The sequence below is a fragment of the Saimiri boliviensis genome, chromosome 17 (genome assembly GCF_048565385.1).
Source record: "Saimiri boliviensis isolate mSaiBol1 chromosome 17, mSaiBol1.pri, whole genome shotgun sequence".
In the NCBI taxonomy this organism is placed as follows: Eukaryota; Metazoa; Chordata; class Mammalia; order Primates; family Cebidae; genus Saimiri; species Saimiri boliviensis.
The window spans coordinates 3,626,596-3,645,258 of record NC_133465.1 but is presented as its reverse complement, the minus strand read 5'-3'; the positions used below and the strand labels follow the sequence as shown (position 1 = coordinate 3,645,258).

Below are 18,663 nucleotides of genomic sequence, written 5' to 3'. Positions count from 1 at the left end.
TGATCTGCCAGCCCCAATCTCCAATAGTGCTGGGATTACAAATGTGAGCCACTGCACCTGGTCTAAAAGCTGAATTTTCTTTTTTTTTGAGACAGAGTCTCACTCTGTTGCCCAGGCTGGAGTGTAGTCGCATGATCTCGGCTCACTGCAACCTCCGCCTCCCAAGTTCAAGTGATTCTTATGCATCATCCTCCTGAGTAGCTGGGACTACAGGCACCTGCCACCACACCCGGCTAATTTTTGTATTTTTAGTAGAGATGGGGTTTTGCCATGTTGGCCAGACTGGTGTGGAACTCCTGGCCTCAGGTCATCCACCTGCTTCAACCTCCCAAAGTGCTGGGATTATAGGCATTAGCCACCGCACCAGCCTGCATTTTCAATATAAGAGAAAGTATTTAGCAAAATGTGCAAGGTTTTAGTGCCTGCCAGTGTCACTGCAATAATAGCATCACAAATTTCCTTTTCTCAGGGTTGGCATGGAGGCTCCCGCCTGTAATTCTAGCAGTTTGGGAGACAAAGGTGGGTAGATCGCTTGAGCTCAGCAGTTGAGACCAGCATAGGCAATATGGCAAAACCCCTCTCTACAGAAAAAAAAAAAAACAATATACAAAAATTATATTTTTGTATATTGACTGTAGCCAGGCACTCTGGTGCATGCCTACAGTACCAGCTACTTGGGAGGCTGAGGTGGGAGGGTCACTTAAGCCCCAGGTGGCGGTTGCAGTGAGCTGAGACTGTACCACTGCACTCCACCCAGGGTGACAGAGTAAGACACTGTCTCAAAGAAAAAAAAAATCCTTTTCTTTTTTTACAATAATCCTTAGGCCAGATTCATTTATCTTGAATCACAGCTGTAGACTTCAATCTACGGTACCTATCAGTCAATTCAAGTTTTTATCATGTCATGACTTCTGTTTCTTGGGAAAATTTCTAGCATCACTAGTGGGCACTTCATATGGGTCCCACTGTGTTATTCAAGGTATAGTATTACAATTAACATGATGCAAAATAGGTGAGAATCTAAAGAGATCACTTTTTACTGTGATGCAATTTACTAGAAAGACAAACTGCTCACCAGATATGATGTTAAGTGGATACTCATAATACTTGAGCTCCATGCAACAGCAACAGGAGGTCACTACAAAATTATTACAGTGGTACAGTAGGTACTGCAGTTAATTTTATGCAGTTATAATTTAATACTGCATCTATACATTTGTTTACATGGTTATAGGTGGCACCATGTACTGTCTGTTAAGTGTGTGTGTACATTTCAATAAATTTTAACTTTTTATAATAGATTTGTGTGTGTATATCTATACATACATACATACACACACACACACACACACACACAGAGAGAGAGAGAGAGAGAGAAGGAGAGAGAGAGAAAGAGAGAGAGAGAACATACTCTTTTTTTTTTTTTTTTGAGGAGTCTCTCTCTCCCTGCCACCCAGGCTGGAGTGCACTGGCGCAATCTCGGCTCACTGCAACCACCACTTCCCAGGCTCTAGTGATTCTCCTGCCTCAGCCTCCCACGAAGCTGGGATTACAGGCATGTACCACCACGTCAGCTAATTTTTTTTTTTTTTTTTTTTTTTTAGTAGAGATAGTAGAGATGGAGTTTCACCATGTTGGGCAAGCTGGTCTTGAACTCCTAACCTCAAATGATTCACCCATCTCAGCCTCCCAAAGTGCTGGGATTACAGGCATGAGCCACAGTGCTTGGCCTAGATTTGTGCATATTTTATAGTAAATGATAAAATAGATTAGTATCTATATACATCTTATGCATTCATAACATATCTTTTTCTTAATTTTTTTTGATATTTCTAGTCTATGTGGTTCATTTGCAAGTTTTGTCAAAGTGTCATACAAATCTCCAAAAAATTTTCCAACATATTTATTCCAAAAAGTCTGGGCATAACTAAAGTGGACCTGCGCAGTTCAAACCCATGTTGTTAAAGGGTCAACTATATCCTATATTTTAGGTGCTAGTTACATAAGCAGTGAATCTGTAAAAACTCATTCACTAATCTATACTTTTGTGTTATTTGCCGTATTTTTGTACAATAAAAGTTTTGTTAAAATCAAAAAGCAATAAACATTTCTCTTCCTTGACTTGATTTCATCACTCTCCTCTCTGATTTGGAGATAGAGTCTCACTCTATCACCAGGCTGGCGTGCAGTGGTATGATCTCGGCTCACTGCAACCTCCGCCTCCCAGGTTAAAGCGATTCCAGTACCTCAGCCTCCTGAGTAGCTGGAATTATAGATGTACGTCACTAAGACCAGCCAATGTTTTTTTTTTTTTTTTGTAAGACAGAGTCTCACTCTGTCACCCAGTCTGGAGTGCAGTAGCTCACTGCAACCTCCGCCTCTCAGGTTCAATTGATTCTCCTGCCTCAGCCTCCAGAGTAGCTGAGATTACAAGCACCCACCACCATGCTCAGCTAATTTTTCTTCTTTGTATTTTTAAAAGGGATGGTTTTTCACCATACTGGCCAGGCTGATCTCGAACTCCTGACCTCAGATGATCCACATGCCTCAGCCTCCCAAAGTGCTGAAATTACACACATGAGCCACTGAGCCTGGCCAAAACTGAATCTTTCTTCCCAGCCCTGCTTCTTTCTTTTCCTTCCTTCCTTCCCTCCATCCCTCATTTATTCATTCGTTCATTCAGAGACAGGGTCTTGCCCTATCACCCATTCTGTAGTGCAGTGGCACAAACACAGCTCACTGAAACCTCAACCTCCTGGACTGCAGCAATCCTCCCACCTCAGCCTCTTGAGTAGCTAGGATTACAAGGGCATATGACCTCACCCACCTAATTTTTTTGTATTTTTTTGTAGAGATGGGGTTTTACCATGTTACCCAGGCTAGTCTTGAACTCCTGGGCTCAAGTGACATACCCATCTTCGTCTCCCAAAGTGCTGGGATTACAGGCATGAGCCACTGCACCCAGCTTGTGGAGTCATTTTTGTACACTCTAAAAGGTAAATGATGACAGAGGCAGAAAACATTTCACCTACAGGGTCCCCTCTGCAAAGATCCTGAGGCATGAAGAGTTCTGTGGCTTTAATGACCTGAAAGGTAAGTGGGGTCAGTGCACAGCTGCTAAGGAGAGACAATTAGATGGGAAAAGAAACCAGAGTTTGAGGCATCTGTGGGACCTGAATGTCTAGAGCAATAGAAGTTTATAGCAGCATTTTCTTTTAGAGATGGGGTCTCACTGTGCTGCCCAGGCTGGACTGCTATGCTATTATTCACAGATGCCATCTCACTACTGATCATCATGTGAATTTTAACTGTTTCCAGACTGGGCTGGTTCACCCCTCCTTAGGCAGCCCGGTGGTTCCCCACTCCCGGGAAGTCACCATACTGATGCTGAACTTAGTGCAGACATCGAATTGGCATAGCACATTATAGCTCAGAACTCCTAGACTCAAGCAATTCTCCTACCTCAGCCTCCTCAGCATCTGGGACTACAGGTGCGTGCCACCGTGCCCAGCTGCAGCAGCTATTACCTTTGCATACCTCACACACTTCCCACTCTGTACCTCCCTCTTTTCCGGTAACTAATCTCATCCTCCGTCAAGCACAGGGCCAAGGCACATGACTAGCTGAGCAATTCTAGTACTACATCCTTGGCCACAGCAACTATTCCAATAATGGGAGAGTGACTCAGACTGAGCCATCTAGATTTCCTAATGAATACTTTTTTCTCTTTGATCTTATCATATAATCATAAAGGTATGAATAAAGAGTTTTGAGTAAGCACTGCACCAACTCTCTAAAAAGAAGTCAAAGAAGAGATGCAAACATTCAGAGAGGAGTGACAAGAAGTGCAGAAAGATTATAAGCATGACACGCCCCCCTTCCCAGATCCATAAGTAGATTATTTTTAAATCCCCTATGAGCCCAGGTACAGTGGCTTACGCCTCTATCCCAGCACTTTAGGAGGCTGGGGCAGGAGGATTGCTTGAGTCCAGTAGTTCAAGATAAGCCTGGGCGACATAGCAAGACCTCATCTTTACAAAAAAAATTTTTTTTTTTTTTTTTTTTTTTTGAGACGGAGTTTCGCTCTTGTTACCCAGGCTGGAGTGCAATGGCGCGATCTCGGCTCACCGCAACCTCCGCCTCCTGGGCTCAGGCAATTCTCCTACCTCAGCCTCCTGAGTAGCTGGGATTACAGGCACACGCCACCATGCCCAGCTAATTTTTTGTATCTTTAGTAGAGACGGGGTTTCACCATGTTGACCGGGATGGTCTCGATCTCTCGACCTCATGATCCACCCACCTCAGCCTCCCAAAGTGCTGGGATTACAGGCTTGAGCCACCGCGCCCGGCTACAAAAAATTTAAAAATAAGCTGGGCATGGCGATATGTGCTTATACTGCCAGCTACTTGGGAGGCTGGGGAAAGAGAATCACATGAGGCCAGCAGTTCAAAACTGTAGTGAGCTGTGATCATTTCACTGCATTCCAGCCTGAATGACACAGCAAGACTCTGCCTCTAAAAATAAAATTTTAAATCCTCTAACGAAAAAAGTATGGTGGTGCCTCAAAAAATTAAAGAATTACCAAATGATACAATTCCACTAGAAGAGATATTTGTACACCTATGTTCGTTACAGCATTGTTCACAAAGCCAAAAGGTAGAAGCAACGCAAATGTCTTTCAACAAATGAATGACTAAAATGTGGCATGATAATAAAGTTCCCTCTGTTTTAATCCTTAGAACAAAAGGTAACCCTAAGTGACCTGATGTTAACCAGTAAGTTAACCCCTTTTTTAAGAAAACTATTTTTTTACCTAAGAAAATTTTAACTCACTTTAACTTGATTGAAGTTTAACACTTACACACTGTGTTACAGTTACTTTAAAACTTGTTACACAGTAATAGTTCTAAAGTTTCTGTACTGTGGTTATGCTACCTTTTATTTTGAAAACCGAAAAATTACTACAAGAGAAAGTAATGTGACTAAAGTAGAGGGTCTCTTTTGGGAATCAGGTCAACTCCAAACAAACAATTAATTCGTGTGTCCCAAAAAAGTTAAAACCATACCATTTAAATCTGCATTTTCAAATCTGACCCAGACTATTTTCTCCTTTTCTTCTGTTAGAGGTGTTCCACTGTAAGCCTGCACAGTAAACAGAAACATTTGAATAAACATATTTTACAGCTTTAATATTACTGATGTTCAAAATAAACAGTGACTTAAAGCCAACACTATACTTCTCCAACTTCACCAACCCTAAATCTTGGTAACTAGAACATTTGGAACCTTATTACCCCCAACGAATATTATCCATGAGTCTGATAACTTTGATCAAAAGAGTTTTTAACTTATTAAAAGAATTGCAGTTTGGGCAGCTGTAATCTCAGTACTCTGGGAAGCCGAGGCAGGCAGACCACTTGAGGCCAGGAGTTCAAGACCAGCCTGACCAACACGGTGAAACCTTGTCTCTACTAAAAACACAAAAAATTAGCTGGGTGAGGTGGCACATGCCTGTAATTCCAGCTACTGGGGAGACTGAGACACTAGACCTAATCGCTTGAACCTGGAAAGCAGAGATTGCCGTGACTAGAGATCGCGCCACTTTGAAGTAAGTCTTGCAAAATGAGGCTTATATGCTCAGCCTGGATGACTGAGCAAAACTGTCTCAAAAAACAAACAACAAAACAAAAACAAAACAAAAAAAAACACAGAAACATAAAACACAATAATCCCTTATGAAGCATTACTATAATTCAAAGGCACACAAAAAACTGACCATCTCCTATAATGGTCAACAAATATGACTTAGAAAACAAACAAAATTTGTGGCAATTATACTGAACCTATACTTTTCAAGAATATTATTGCACTTCTTAAATCTCTTATCAGGCTTCCAGACCAACCTATCAGCTGCTTCCTGGAAGCCTTCGAAGGTCACAAAGATAAACATTATGGTACAAAGTATCAACAGGATTCAAAAGGAGGCATCTCTCCATAAAGCATGTTCTTTTTTTTTTTTTTTTTTTTTTTTTTTTTTGAGACAGTGACATGAGTCTCATGTCACTGTCGCCCAGTCTGGAGTGCAGTGGCATGCTCTCAGCTCACTGCAACCTCCACCTCCTGGGTTCAAACAATTCTCCTGCCTCAGTCTCCTGAGTAGCTGGGACTACAGGCATGTGCCACCATGCCCAGCTAATTTTTTGTATTTTTAGTAGAGACAGCGTTCACCATGTTAGCCAGGCTGGTCTTGAACTCCTGACCTCAGGTGATCCACCCTGCCTCAGCCTCCCAAAGTGCTAGGATTACACAGGAAAGCCACCATGCCCTGCCCAAACTACCTTTAAAAAAAAAACACCAGCTTAGGCAACATGGAAAAAACCCTGTCTTTACAAAAAGTAAAAATCTGAGCATGGTGGCATGTGCCCATAGTCCCAGCTACCACAGAGGCTGAGATGGGAGGATCAGCTGAACCTAGGAAACTGAGGCTACAGTGAGCCATGATAGTGCCACTGCACTCTAGCCTGGTAAGAATAAGACCCTGTCTCAAAAAAAAAAAAAAAAAAAAACTGTCCCCTAATATTAACTATCTAATCAAATCTGACATTTACATTTCTCAAAACTACAAAACTAACACTGGTGCATTACTGTTAAATCCCAGACATAAATTGAATTTCACAAGTTTTCTCACTAATGTCCTTTCTCTGCTCCAGGATCCAATCCAGGATGCCACGTTGCATTTAGGACAATTTCCTTTTCTCCTATATCAGGCTTTCCTTTCCTTTAACTTGGCGAAGCAATAACATTTTCAAATTCTTCTTCAGAATAGCAGACCTATTCCTTTCCAATATGCTCAAGATACTCTCCTTTGATTTCTGAGTGATATGCAGAACAAAACAAGGTTAAAGGTCTTTCAGTGTTCTTGAACCTCTTTTTGCTTTCCCTGTGAGTGGGAAATAACTTGCAAAATGAAGCTTATATGCTTTTAATATGTCTTCAAGTTTTCCTCTCTCCTTAGTGGACATGGTGTTTTTTATTAAGCATTTTTTAGAACATTCTGAAAAGCTGACTGAAGCACCTGAGCTCTGCTTCATGTGTTCCTTACTACAGCTTTGTACAAAGAAGGTATAGCACACCATTATTTGCCGCTCAGCTTCTTATGATCTCCTTTTCCAGTGCTTATTTTATTCTCAGTGAGACACAGACTCACCACTGCCCTTCTAGCTTTCACCTGACGTCTTTTTTAAAAAAAGTTTCTTTTTGGGTTTTTTTGCTTGTTTTTGTTTTTGCTTTTGTTTTGACAGTATTCCACTCTGTTACCCAGGCTGGAATACAATGGTATGATCTCAGCTCACTGCAACCTCCACCTCCTGGATTCAAGTGATCCTCCCACGTCAGCTTCCCAAGTAGCTACGACTACAGGCATGCACCACCACACCCAGCTAAATTTTGTATTTTTTGTAGAGATGGGGTTTCACCATGTTGCTCAGGCTGGTCTGGTACTCCTGGGCTCAAACAATCTGCCCACCTAGACCTCCCAAAGTGCTAGGATTATAGATATCAGCCACCACATCCAGCATCACCTGATGTCTTTACAGAGGTCAATGTACTGCCACACAACATTTTTTCCTTTTCCCCCAGCACTGATTAAAAGTCCTTCTTGAAACAAGAGCAACCAATTTAGCCTTCTTATTTAGACTCAAACTTTCACATCACTACTGAACAGATTTACTTCTTTTATACCTTAACACTGGTTTCTAACACACATACATATAATCATAAGTACAAAGTATTTTTCAATTTTATATAACATAGCTATAATCATTGTAGATATCATTCTGTATGTTGTCTTATTTGTTCACCATAGAGAAAACAATTTCCATAGTGTACTATTGTCATAAGTATAATTTTTATTTACAGCACATTATTCTGTAGGGACCGTAATATATCATCATTTGCTTGAGTATTAATTGAAATTTAAGCTGGTTACAAGTTTTTACACTGAAAATGTAAAAATTTCCTAAAGTTTGGCCGGGCGCGGTGGCTCAAGCCTGTAATCCCAGCACTTTGGGAGGCCGAGGCGGGTGGATCATGAGGTCAAGAGATCGAGACCATCCTGGTCAACATGGTGAAATCCCGTCTCTACTAAAAATACTAAAAAAAATTAGCTGGGCATGGTGGCGTGTGCCTGTAATCCCAGCCACTCAGGAGGCTGAGGCAGGAGAATTGCCTGAATCCAGGAAGCGGAGGTTGCGGTGAGCTGAGATCACGCCATTGCACTCCAGCCTGGGTAACAAGAGCGAAACTCCGTCTCAAAAATAATAAAAATAAAAATTTCCTAAAGTTCTGAGCTTTAATCTCTTTGTTGTATTTCTTTTTTTTTTTTTTTTTTTTTTTTTTTTTGAGACGGAGTTTCACTCTTGTTACCCAGACTGGAGTGCAATGGCGCGATCTCGGCTCAACGCAACCTCCGCCTCCTGGGTTCAGGCAATTCTCCTCCCTCAGCGTCCTCAGTAGCTGGGATTACAGGCACGTGCCACTATGCCCAGCTAATTTTTGTATTTTTTTTTTTTTAGTAGAGACGGTGTTTCACCATGTTGACCAGGATGGTCTCGATCTCTTGACCTCGTGATCCACCCACCTCGGCCTCCCAAAGTGCTGGGATTACAGGCGTGAGCCACCGCGCCCGGCTTGAATTGGTTTTTAAAATAAATTTTCAGCCAGGCACAATGGCTCACGCTTGTAATCCCAGCACTTTGGGAGGCAAGGTGAGAGAATCACCTGATGTCAGGAGTTCGAGACCACCCTGGGCAACATGGTGAAACCCTGTCTCTACTAAAAATACAAAAAGTATCCAGGCATGGTGGCACATGCCTGTAATCCCAGCTACTCGGGAGGCTGAGGCAGGAAAATCGCTTGAACCTAAGCAGGCGGAGGTTACAGTGAGCCGAGATCATGCCATTGCACTCCAGCCTGGATGACAAGAGCAAAATTCCATGTCAAAAAAAATAAATACATATTGGAAATATGTACTGGAAAAAATAAATAAATTTTCATAAGTGAAACTATTAGATCAAGACACAGCTAAGGGAAACTACCAGCCATCAATGCTAACACAACTAGAATCCAATGGGTAATAACTAAAGCTGCTGTTGCCAGTCCAACAACACGTTCTCTCCTTAGAAAGATATTTGCAGACTCAGAGAATATCTAGGCTCCATGAATTTGATGATTTCCAGAATAGAGCAGGAAGTAGAACATAATATTGGCAGAAAACATTATTTTTATTTATTTATTTATTTATTTATTTATTTATTTATTTTGAGACGGAGTTTCACTCTTGTTACCCAGGCTGGAGTGCAATGGTGTGATCTCGGCTCACCGCAACCTCCGCCTCTTGGGTTCAAGCAATTCTCCTGCCTCAGCCTCCTGAGTAGCTGGGATTACAGGCACGTGTCACCATGCCCAGCTAATTTTTTTTTTGTATTTTTAGTAGAGACGGGGTTTCACCATGTTGACCAGGATGGTCTCAATCTCTTGACCTCATGATCCACCCGCCTCGGCCTTCCAAAGTGCTGGGATTACAGGTGTGAGCCACCGCGCCCAGATCCTATTTTTTTTTCAAAGATGGGGTTTCACCATGATGGCCAGGCTGCTCTTGAACTCCTGACCTCAGGTGATCCGTTCACCTCAGCCTCCTAAATGCTAGGATTACAGGCGCAAGCCACCACATCCAGCCGAAAACATTATTTTTTAACGTCTGACCACAAAGTAAAAACACAGCATTCTGAATTAAACATGGGGAAAAAAATATTAGAAAGCACTGTTTTCATGTCAACTAAACAGTAGAGAAAATGTCTAATATAACAAAAAGTTAACTCCTATTATTGCTTTCCTAAGCAAACTATGGTCAGTAGGTGCTAAAATGATGATGTCACACCATCACAATTAGAAATTGTAATGTCTTTGGCTCATCTGATTATTTCGACTACCAATTGTATGCCATAAAGCTACATCTCCACCCTGGATCTCCAGTCTCTTCATCCTCCCTCCAGGAAAGACTACTTAGTATTTGCTTGGCTCTATTTTATGCTTTACATACATGACACCCTTTAAGCCTCAAAACAAACCCATGATAAATAAGATGATTAACCCTAGTTTATACATAAGAATACTGATGTTTAAAAAAAAAAAAAAAAGAATACTGATGTTTAGAAAGATTCAGTAACTTGTCTAGAACGGGTAAGATGCAGAGCTGAAATACAAAGCTAGGTCTAATATCAAACTCTATGCTCTTAATCACTAAGCTACTCTAAGCCCAATGTGCAAAATGTAAGTTATAACTTCTTTGCCAAATAAAGCTAACATCTACTAGGATCCTACTGTCCCCATTATATTCCCACTCAATTTATCATCATTGGATTTTACTCCACTCTATTCCTCAATTCATATGGCATCTCATTCATTAAGCCTTCTTTGATGTCCTGCAACTGATTTTAGTTTTCCTTCTACTATATTACCATGACACTCTGTTTCTTTTCCCCTTTTTTTCCCACTCAGCTTTTCAGGTTGAAGGCACTTTGTTTTCTAGGATCCTCCCATTAAGCTGGGACACTGGATCTATGAATGTCCTTTCTGAAAAGTGCAGTTACAGATAGCCTTGGTAGTTGAGGAAGACTACATAACAGGCTGGGCGCGGTGGCTTATGCCCGTAATCTCAGCACTTTGGGAGGCTGAGGTGGGTAGATCACCTGAGGTCGGGAGTTTGAGACCAGCCTAACTAACATGGAGAAATCCCATCTCTACTTAAAATACAAAATTAGCCAGGTATGGTGGCACATGCCTGTAATCCCAGCTACTCAGGAAGCTGAGGCAGGAGAATCGCTTTAACCTGGGAGGTGGAGGTTGCAGTGAGCCAAGATAGTGCCATTGCATTCCAGCCTGAGTGACAAGAGTGAAACTCCATCTCAAAAAAAAAGAAAAAAGACTACATAACCATAAGGAGAAAGCATGGAAACCTTCCTTCAGTATTCCCACTAGAACCGTGCTTCCCAAAGGTACCATTTCATTAAGAATCACCTGAGATTCTTACTATTGCTGCAGGTTGCCAGTTACCATAGCAAATCAATTGAGTTAAGAGTCTCTGAGAGAGGAAATTATTATTACTTTTTTTTCTTTTTTTTTAAAGACAGGGTTTCACCATGTTGGTCAGGCTGGTCTTGAACTCCCGACCTCAGGTGATCCGCCCACCTTGGCCTTCAAAGTGCTTGGATTATAGGCATGAGTCACCATGCCCAGCCAAATTATTATTACTTTTAACAAGTATGCCAAGTGATAATTATGTTAGGTTTGGGCAATAGTATACTAGATAATCCCAGTAAGGCTATTCTCATTCTTCATTCTCATATTTATATAAAAGGTAAAACAGTAAAAGACTTAATCTCTTATCAGTTGGAGTAACAGGATACCCTAGTTGACACAAAAATACTGCTCAATATGAAAGAGAAGTAGATTTCCCCCATCTCACTACTGCACTTGACTAGTTAAAAAAAAAAAAAAAAAAAAAAAAAAAGTAAAAATAAGTAAATAAATAAAAAGAGAAGTAGATTTGTGCTCAGGTCCAATATAGCTAATGTCTAGTTAAGGAGTGAAGAGTGTATCTTGCTTTTTTCCCTTCTGAGAGGCAATCCTTAAATAGGACAAGAAAACAGAAACCTACAAGGGTCCCAGGTCTAAACTCTCTACTAAAAATTCACCATGATTCTTCTCAGTAGGGGAAAGTCCTGAGGAATAATCTTTATGCCACTGTCATCACAACACTGGCGCACATCTATACAATAACATAGTCCCATCCTACCAATGCTCAGGATGCTAAAACATCAAAACCCTTTCTGAAGTTGCTGGTACTAGTGTCAAGTTTGGAAACATTTCAGAGTTCTCCTGACCAAAGATAAAACCTACTATTTCTTTTTTTTTTTTAAGATGGGGTTTCACCATGATGGTCAGGCTGGTAGTGAACTCCTGACCTCAGGTGATCCACCCACCTCCGCCTCCCAAAGTGCTAGTATTACAGGCGTGAGCCACTGTGCCTGGCAAAACGTACTATTTCTGAAGGCACATACAGACACTTACCTGTGGCACAACATCCTGTAGAAAAGTCACAACACTCTCCATGTAGGACTGCTCTCTGGAAAAGGGTGGAATGGACAACACTGGTCAGGAGAGCTTAATATAGATAATGAAAAAAAAGCTCTATTTACAAGCCTTAATAAAGTAACTCATTTTTCTTTTTTTTTTTTTTTTTTTTTTTTTTTCTTGAAACAGGGTCTTACTCTGTCACCCAGGCTGGAATGCAGTGATGCAATCTCGGCTGACTGCTGCCTCGACCTCCCGGGCTTAAGCAATCCTCCTACCTCAGGCTCCCAAGTAGAATGCACCACCATGCCCAGCTAATTTTTGTATTTTTTGTAGAGATGAGGTTTCACCATGTGCCCAGGCTGGTCTCAAACTCCTGAGCTCTAGCGATCCTCCCACCTCAGTCTTCCCAAGTGCTGGGATTACAGGCATCACTCATAATATTCAAAAAAGGGGAAAAAAAAGAAGCTAACTCTTATCTGATATTTCTGCTAAACTAACTACTTTCTGGTTTCATGGATCTTTATATATGTTATTAAATGTAAATGAGCTTTTAACATCTTTAAACATTAACTTTTTTCTTTCTTTTATCTTTTTTTTCTTTTTTCATGAGTAGAATCTCTTAACATTATCTCTTTTTTTTTTTTTTTTTTGAGACGGAGTTTCGCTCTTGTTACCCAGGCTCGAGTGCAATGGCGTGATCTCGGCTCACCGCAACCTCCACCTCCTGGGTTCAGGCAATTCTCCTGCCTCAGCCTCCTGAGTAGCTGGGATTACAGGCACACGCCACCATACCCAGCTAATTTTTTGTATTTTTAGTAGAGACGGGGTTTCACCATGTTGACCAGGATGGTCTCAATCTCTTGGCCTCGTGATCCACCAGCCTCAGCCTCCCAAAGTGCTGGGATTACAGGCATGAGCCACCACGCCTGGCAACATTATCTCTTTTTAAAAGTCATTATCTCCTAATTTGATAGAGATAACTTCTAAGCCATATTTGAAGGAGTGACTACAGAGACCTAAGGCATGACCCTCCTCTTGAGTCAGAGCAGAAGAATGCCCTAGTTAGAGCAAGTAAAACTGTTGCTGATGACTCACTATCCAGTGACCTTCTCTTTAAATTGGTTATGAACCTAGTCCCTTACCCATATATAGCAAGTAAGTCTGTATTTTCTAGCAGGTACAGGTATTAGAAGAAGCTATTAAGCCGTCACAGAATTTTGGTATAGGAAAGACATGGAAAAAAATTAAAATGCATAAAAATGAGGGAAAGCTGGGTGCAATAGCATATGCCTGTAGTCCCAGCTATTCAGAAAGCAGAGGTGAGAAGATCACTTGAACCCAGGAGTTGGCAGCCAGGCTAGGCAATATAGTAAGACCCCATCTCTAAAAAACAAAGTGAATGGAAAAAAACAACATTGTTAATTACATAAGGATACTAAATTAATATATTTTAAATATAAAGCATATAAATTCCAGCAAGTGGAGAAAAAATACTTCAAAATACTATTTCAGGCCAGGCGTGGTGGCTCACGCCTATAATCCCAGCACTATAGGAGGCCAAGGTGGGTAGATCACTTGAGGTCAGGAGTTCAAGACCAGCCTGGCCAATATGGTGAAAACCCGTCTCTACTAAATATACAAAAATCAGCTGGGCTTGGTGATGCACGCCTGTAATCCCAGCTGCTGGGGAGGCTGAAGCAGGAGAATCACCGAACCCAGGACATGGAGGCTGCAGTGAGTCAAGACCGCACCACTGCACTCCAGCTTGGGCAAAAAAGCGAGACTCCATCTCAAAAACACAAAGAAATCAAAATACTAATTCAAATCCATTTCAAGAGGCATGTGAAAAATCAAACTTGAAAATAATGTGATTTATCATAAATCCTATTTAAAAAGCAGCATGCCCTAGAGACCTAGAAAAATAGATTAGGCCTAAAAGAAAATTATTAGGCTACCTCTCCAACGTCATTTTTTGTCACTCTCCTTACTCTGCTTCGGCCATATGCAACTTAATTCCTAGTAAACACTAAGTTCTTCTTTGAATCAAGATCTTTATACCAACTTTATTTCTATCTGGATTCCTTCCTGTACCCTTCCATTCCTTTTAGATCTCCATGTTAAGTGTTGCCTCCTCTGAGAGACCTTCCCTGACATATTCTCCTTTGTCATTATCCATTGTAGTACACTGTGCACAATCGTAGCCTGAAATTATTTTATGTATTTACTTGTTTACTTCAGCCTGGCCAATTTGGCAAAACCCCATTTCTATCAAAAATACAAAAATTAGCCAGGCATGGAGATCCACGTTTGTAATCCCAGCTACTTGGGAGGCTGACGCAAGAGAATCCTTTGAACCCAGAAGGCGGAGCTTGCAGTGAGCTGAGATCATGCCACTGCACTCCAGCCTGGGCAATGGAGTGAGACTCCATCTTAATAAAAGAAAAAGGAAGTATACATATATATATATAATATATGTTAAACATATTATATACACATATATTTTTTGAGACATGGTCTCACTCTCTCACTAAGGCTGGAGTATAATGGCACAATCACAGCTTACCACAGCCTCAAGCTCCTGGGCCCAGGTGATCATCCCATCTCAACCTCCTGAGTAGCTAAGGCTGCAGGTGCCTGCCACAACACCTGGCTAATTTTTTTTATTTTTGTAAGACATAAGGGTCTCCGTATGTTGTTGAGGCTGGTGTCAAACTCCTGAGTTCAAGCAATCCTCCCACCTCAGCCTTCAAGTATACATATCCTTGGCCAGGCACGGTGACTCACACCTGGAATCCTAGCACTTTGGGAAGCCAAGGCAGGCAGATCACCTGAGGTCAGAAGTTCAAGACCAGGCTGGCCAACATGGCAAAACCCCGTCTCTGCTAAAAATACAAAAATTAGCCAGGGGTGGTGGCACATGCCTGTAATCTTTGCCGGAGGCTGAGGCAGGAAAATCACTTAAATCTGGGAGGTAGAGGAGGAGACAGAGGCTGCAGTGAGCTGAGATGGCGCCACTGCAATCCAGCCTGGGTGACAGAGTGAGATTGCATCTCAAAAAAAAAAAAAAAAAGGACATATATATCTTCAAGCCATATTAGATTATAAACTCCTAGTAAGTATAGACATTCTTTTTCAAAGAATGCCAAAATCGCTTTCGAGATAGGAGGCAGCTCTTGTCAGGGCCCACAAGCCAAGGATGGTCGGGGACTGTACATTTGGTAGGCATGACCTAAGCCGCGACTATACAGTTCCGGTAGAATTGCGGAGAAGCCTCAGCTCTTGTGCCCTGCCTCTGATGAAGCCTGTGTTCGTAGGGACATCTGAGAGTGATGATGAATGCAAACCACTCTGATGGTTTTAAAAAAAAAAGAATGCCAAAATCACAGAAATGTACTATGACACTTACTTTGAAACTTTCTGGCAGAGACCTCGACTAAGAGATACCTTTTACAGATAACACATGGATACAAAGACAGGAACAACACACACTGGGGCCTATGAGAGGGTGAAGGGTGGAAGAGGGGAGAGGATCAGGAAAAACAACTAATGGGGACTACGCTTAACACCTGGATGATGAAATAGTCTCCACAAAAAAACACTATGAGTTTCCCTATTTAACAAACCTGCACAGGTAACCTTGAACTTAAAAGAGATACATTTTACATCACCATCTGGTAAATACATACATACATATGAACACATCTGTGTGCATGTCATGGAACTATATGAATTCTCAGCTATATATTCTATTATATTCTATTTCATTTTCTAATACTAGTCCTGACCCACTAAACTGATTTTACTGATCCATTAATTTGTTAAACTTGGAGTTAGAAAACACTGCTCTTCAGGATTTAGCATAGTGCTCTTCATGTACTCTGTAAATGTGCTGAATACATCAACTTAACTCTCCAATTCTTCATTTGGCCTTGGAAATAATTATTCATCCCATAAAGCCAACATTTAAAAGGTTTTTACAAAAGTTATCACTGTTCATAAAGAAAACCTGAATGTTAGTTACTATACTGAGTCTTTTCTTCAGCTATTGGGCTTATCTGAAATGTGCTTACGTGACAGCCTGGGGACGAACCACAACTCCACCAGTACAACGACTGGGTCTTCTTGGGGAATCTGTAGCCATAGCTTCATTCATAAAACCTGTTTACAGAACAACAACAAAAAAAAAAAAAAAAAAAAAAAAAAAAAAAAAAAAGAAAGACATGGATCATTGTCGGGGTAGGAAGGAAGATTTATAATTGCTCACTATAGATCCCTTGTCAAAAATGCCTCAAATACAGGAAACTTTCCCAGAAATTCCTGTTACACCAGAAAGGGAAAAAAAGAGAAAGTAGATTTTTAATTTCTTTTAAAGGAAAATGAGGGAGTTGGGGTATTGAGATGGCGTCTCACTCTGTCGCCCAGGGTGGAGTGCAGTGGCAGGAGCTCTGCTCACTGCAACTTCCGCCTACCAGGCTCAAGCAATTCTCATGCCTCAGCCTCCCGAGCAGCTGGGATTACAGATGCACGCCACCATGCCCGGCTAAATTTTATATTTTTTTGTAAAGACAGCATTTCGCCATGTTGCCGAGGCTGGTCTCAAACTCCTGAGCTCAAGTGATCCATCCGCCTTAGCTTCCCAAAATGCTGAAATGACAGGAGTGAGCCACCGTGCCCGTCCTGTTTTGTTTTTTTAATAGGATCAGGCCTCAGAACCACAAAACAATTTAAGGAAGACTCTCGCTGTACCCTTTGGTCTATTGTTAACATAAATTACAAAGGTAAGAGAACCAGATCGTGAGATAGCAATTTACTGAAATTTTATGTTGAGATAGTGAAAATACACATGGTACAGTATTCCAAGAACAAACGGAACAAGTGACACGATACCACTCTACCTTCCAATTAAACCTGTCGGGAATCTATGAGTAAAGAACTGCGTGGCCACAGTTTAAATCAATTTGTAAAGCCCCCCGCTACTGGGGGGGTTACCTAATCACCGGAGTTTAATAAGCAACAAATAAGTCCAATCAGTATTTGACCAGTAGTAAGCAGTCAAATAAGTCACATAGACATAAATGTTGTTACAGCCCTTTATGCATTCCGGTCACATCAGTAAATCCTGATCCTAGAAGGCTTCATGAGCCTCTGAATCACTGAGATTTTAAGAGCATGGAGTCGGCTCGGTTCAGGTTCAAAGAGGACCGACAGCAACAGCAAAGGTCTCTTAGGGGGCTCAGAAAAGCCCACAGCCTGGAACTCCTCTTGAAGGCACCTAAAACCATCCTGTCTAAGGAGGGAGCGTTCACGGCTGAGGAGGAAACTCCCAGCCTGCGAGCCCCCCTCCTACCCCCAAACCACCCTCCGCCCCAGCCGGCCCAGCCACCACCTCCCCAGGGGGCACCTGCACCTCCAGCCCCTCAGCCCTCTCGTTTTCACCCCGTTCTTGCTTTCTCGCACCACAGTCTCCCAAGCCCGGTCCTTCCAGGGCCCTGCCTCCCGGGGACGACCCTCGTCCGCCGCTCAGGCCCCAGGTCTCCTCAAAGACACTCGCCCGGCGCTGCCCACTTCACCTCGGCACGGAGCCGCCGCCGCCCCCGGCCGCCCTCCGGCCCCTGGCACCGTTCCCCTCCCCCTCCGGTATCGACACCACTCTCCTGTCAAATTCCTGCCATCCCGACCCTGTCCCTCACGCCGCCGGTCCCCCGTCCTCCCCAAGCCTCCCCTAAGCCAAAGCCCCGCCAGCCCTCTCACCGGCCGCCCCGCCGGTGAACGATGCTCTCCAGCTCCAGGCTCACTGTTTGGAGTCTCCTCGCCTGATTGACGGCTGCCACTTCCTACCACACCTCAGCGGAACTACGGCTCTAGCCAATCCCAGAAGCAAACTGGCTACGGCCGGGCACCGCCCTTGGAGGTCAGCTCCGCCAACCAGCAAGTAGGAAAGAGGCGGACCCGCCTCCTAAATGTGGCCAATCCGCTGGGGTTGGAAGGAAAACACAACAGCATGTAAGTTCGGGTGAAGCCGACATGTTAGGTTCGGTTGCGAACGCAGGCAGCTGGGGAATAATTATGAACGTGTACATTTTTTTGGAAGACAGAACCTTCCTGGCTTTGAAAAGAAAAGCAACATCCCCCAGACCCCTGTCCCGCTCATGCGAGCGTCTCAAGTTGGACCCAAAGGACAGGGAGACTGCTCTGTTTACATCGAATTCTCGCGACAGCTGGGTCGAAGCTCAGAGCACGTGGACATGGCAGCTGCCAATCAGTTTTAAGTGGCCACTCACTCGTCTCACACCCGCCTTCTGCCCCGCCCTCGGCGATGTGTTTACCTTCCGGGAGCCCAGGCTGGCTCGCGCCGGCGATCAGCTGAGGACTATTGAGGCGCGGCCGGTTATCTCAACAATTTGAGCAGTATTGTAAACCACGCCTGACCGCTTCCTTGCCTCAGTTTCCCACTCCCTTATAGTTGAGGATCGAGATCTCGCCGTTGTCATTTCATCAGGTTAATTTATTAATATAAGAATAATAGG

General features: G+C 42.7%; 1 protein-coding gene and 1 non-coding gene across 11 annotated transcripts in view; one reads left to right on the top strand and one right to left on the bottom strand.

The window, feature by feature from the left end:
* Positions 1–17,992, bottom strand: part of BCAS3 (BCAS3 microtubule associated cell migration factor) — a 661,861-nt gene extending 643,869 nt beyond the window's left edge. For all 10 annotated transcript variants that reach the window (XR_012514509.1, XR_012514510.1, XM_039475903.2 and 7 more), the window contains exons 1-4: positions 17,888–17,992; positions 16,207–16,294; positions 12,131–12,185; positions 5,068–5,143 (exon numbers count right to left, since the gene is read on the bottom strand). Coding sequence is in view for 8 of the 10 variants with exons in the window: in XM_039475903.2 (XP_039331837.1) it covers positions 5,068–5,143; positions 12,131–12,185; positions 16,207–16,289 (214 nt within the window). In the remaining 2 variants the exon portion in view is untranslated. The remainder of the gene's footprint in view (positions 1–5,067; positions 5,144–12,130; positions 12,186–16,206; positions 16,295–17,887) is intronic.
* On the top strand, positions 15,418–15,494 carry LOC120367032 (small nucleolar RNA SNORD74). The gene has a single exon (XR_005581532.1). It is a non-coding gene; the product is annotated as a small nucleolar RNA SNORD74 (small nucleolar RNA).
* Positions 17,993–18,663: the final 671 nt, after the last annotated feature.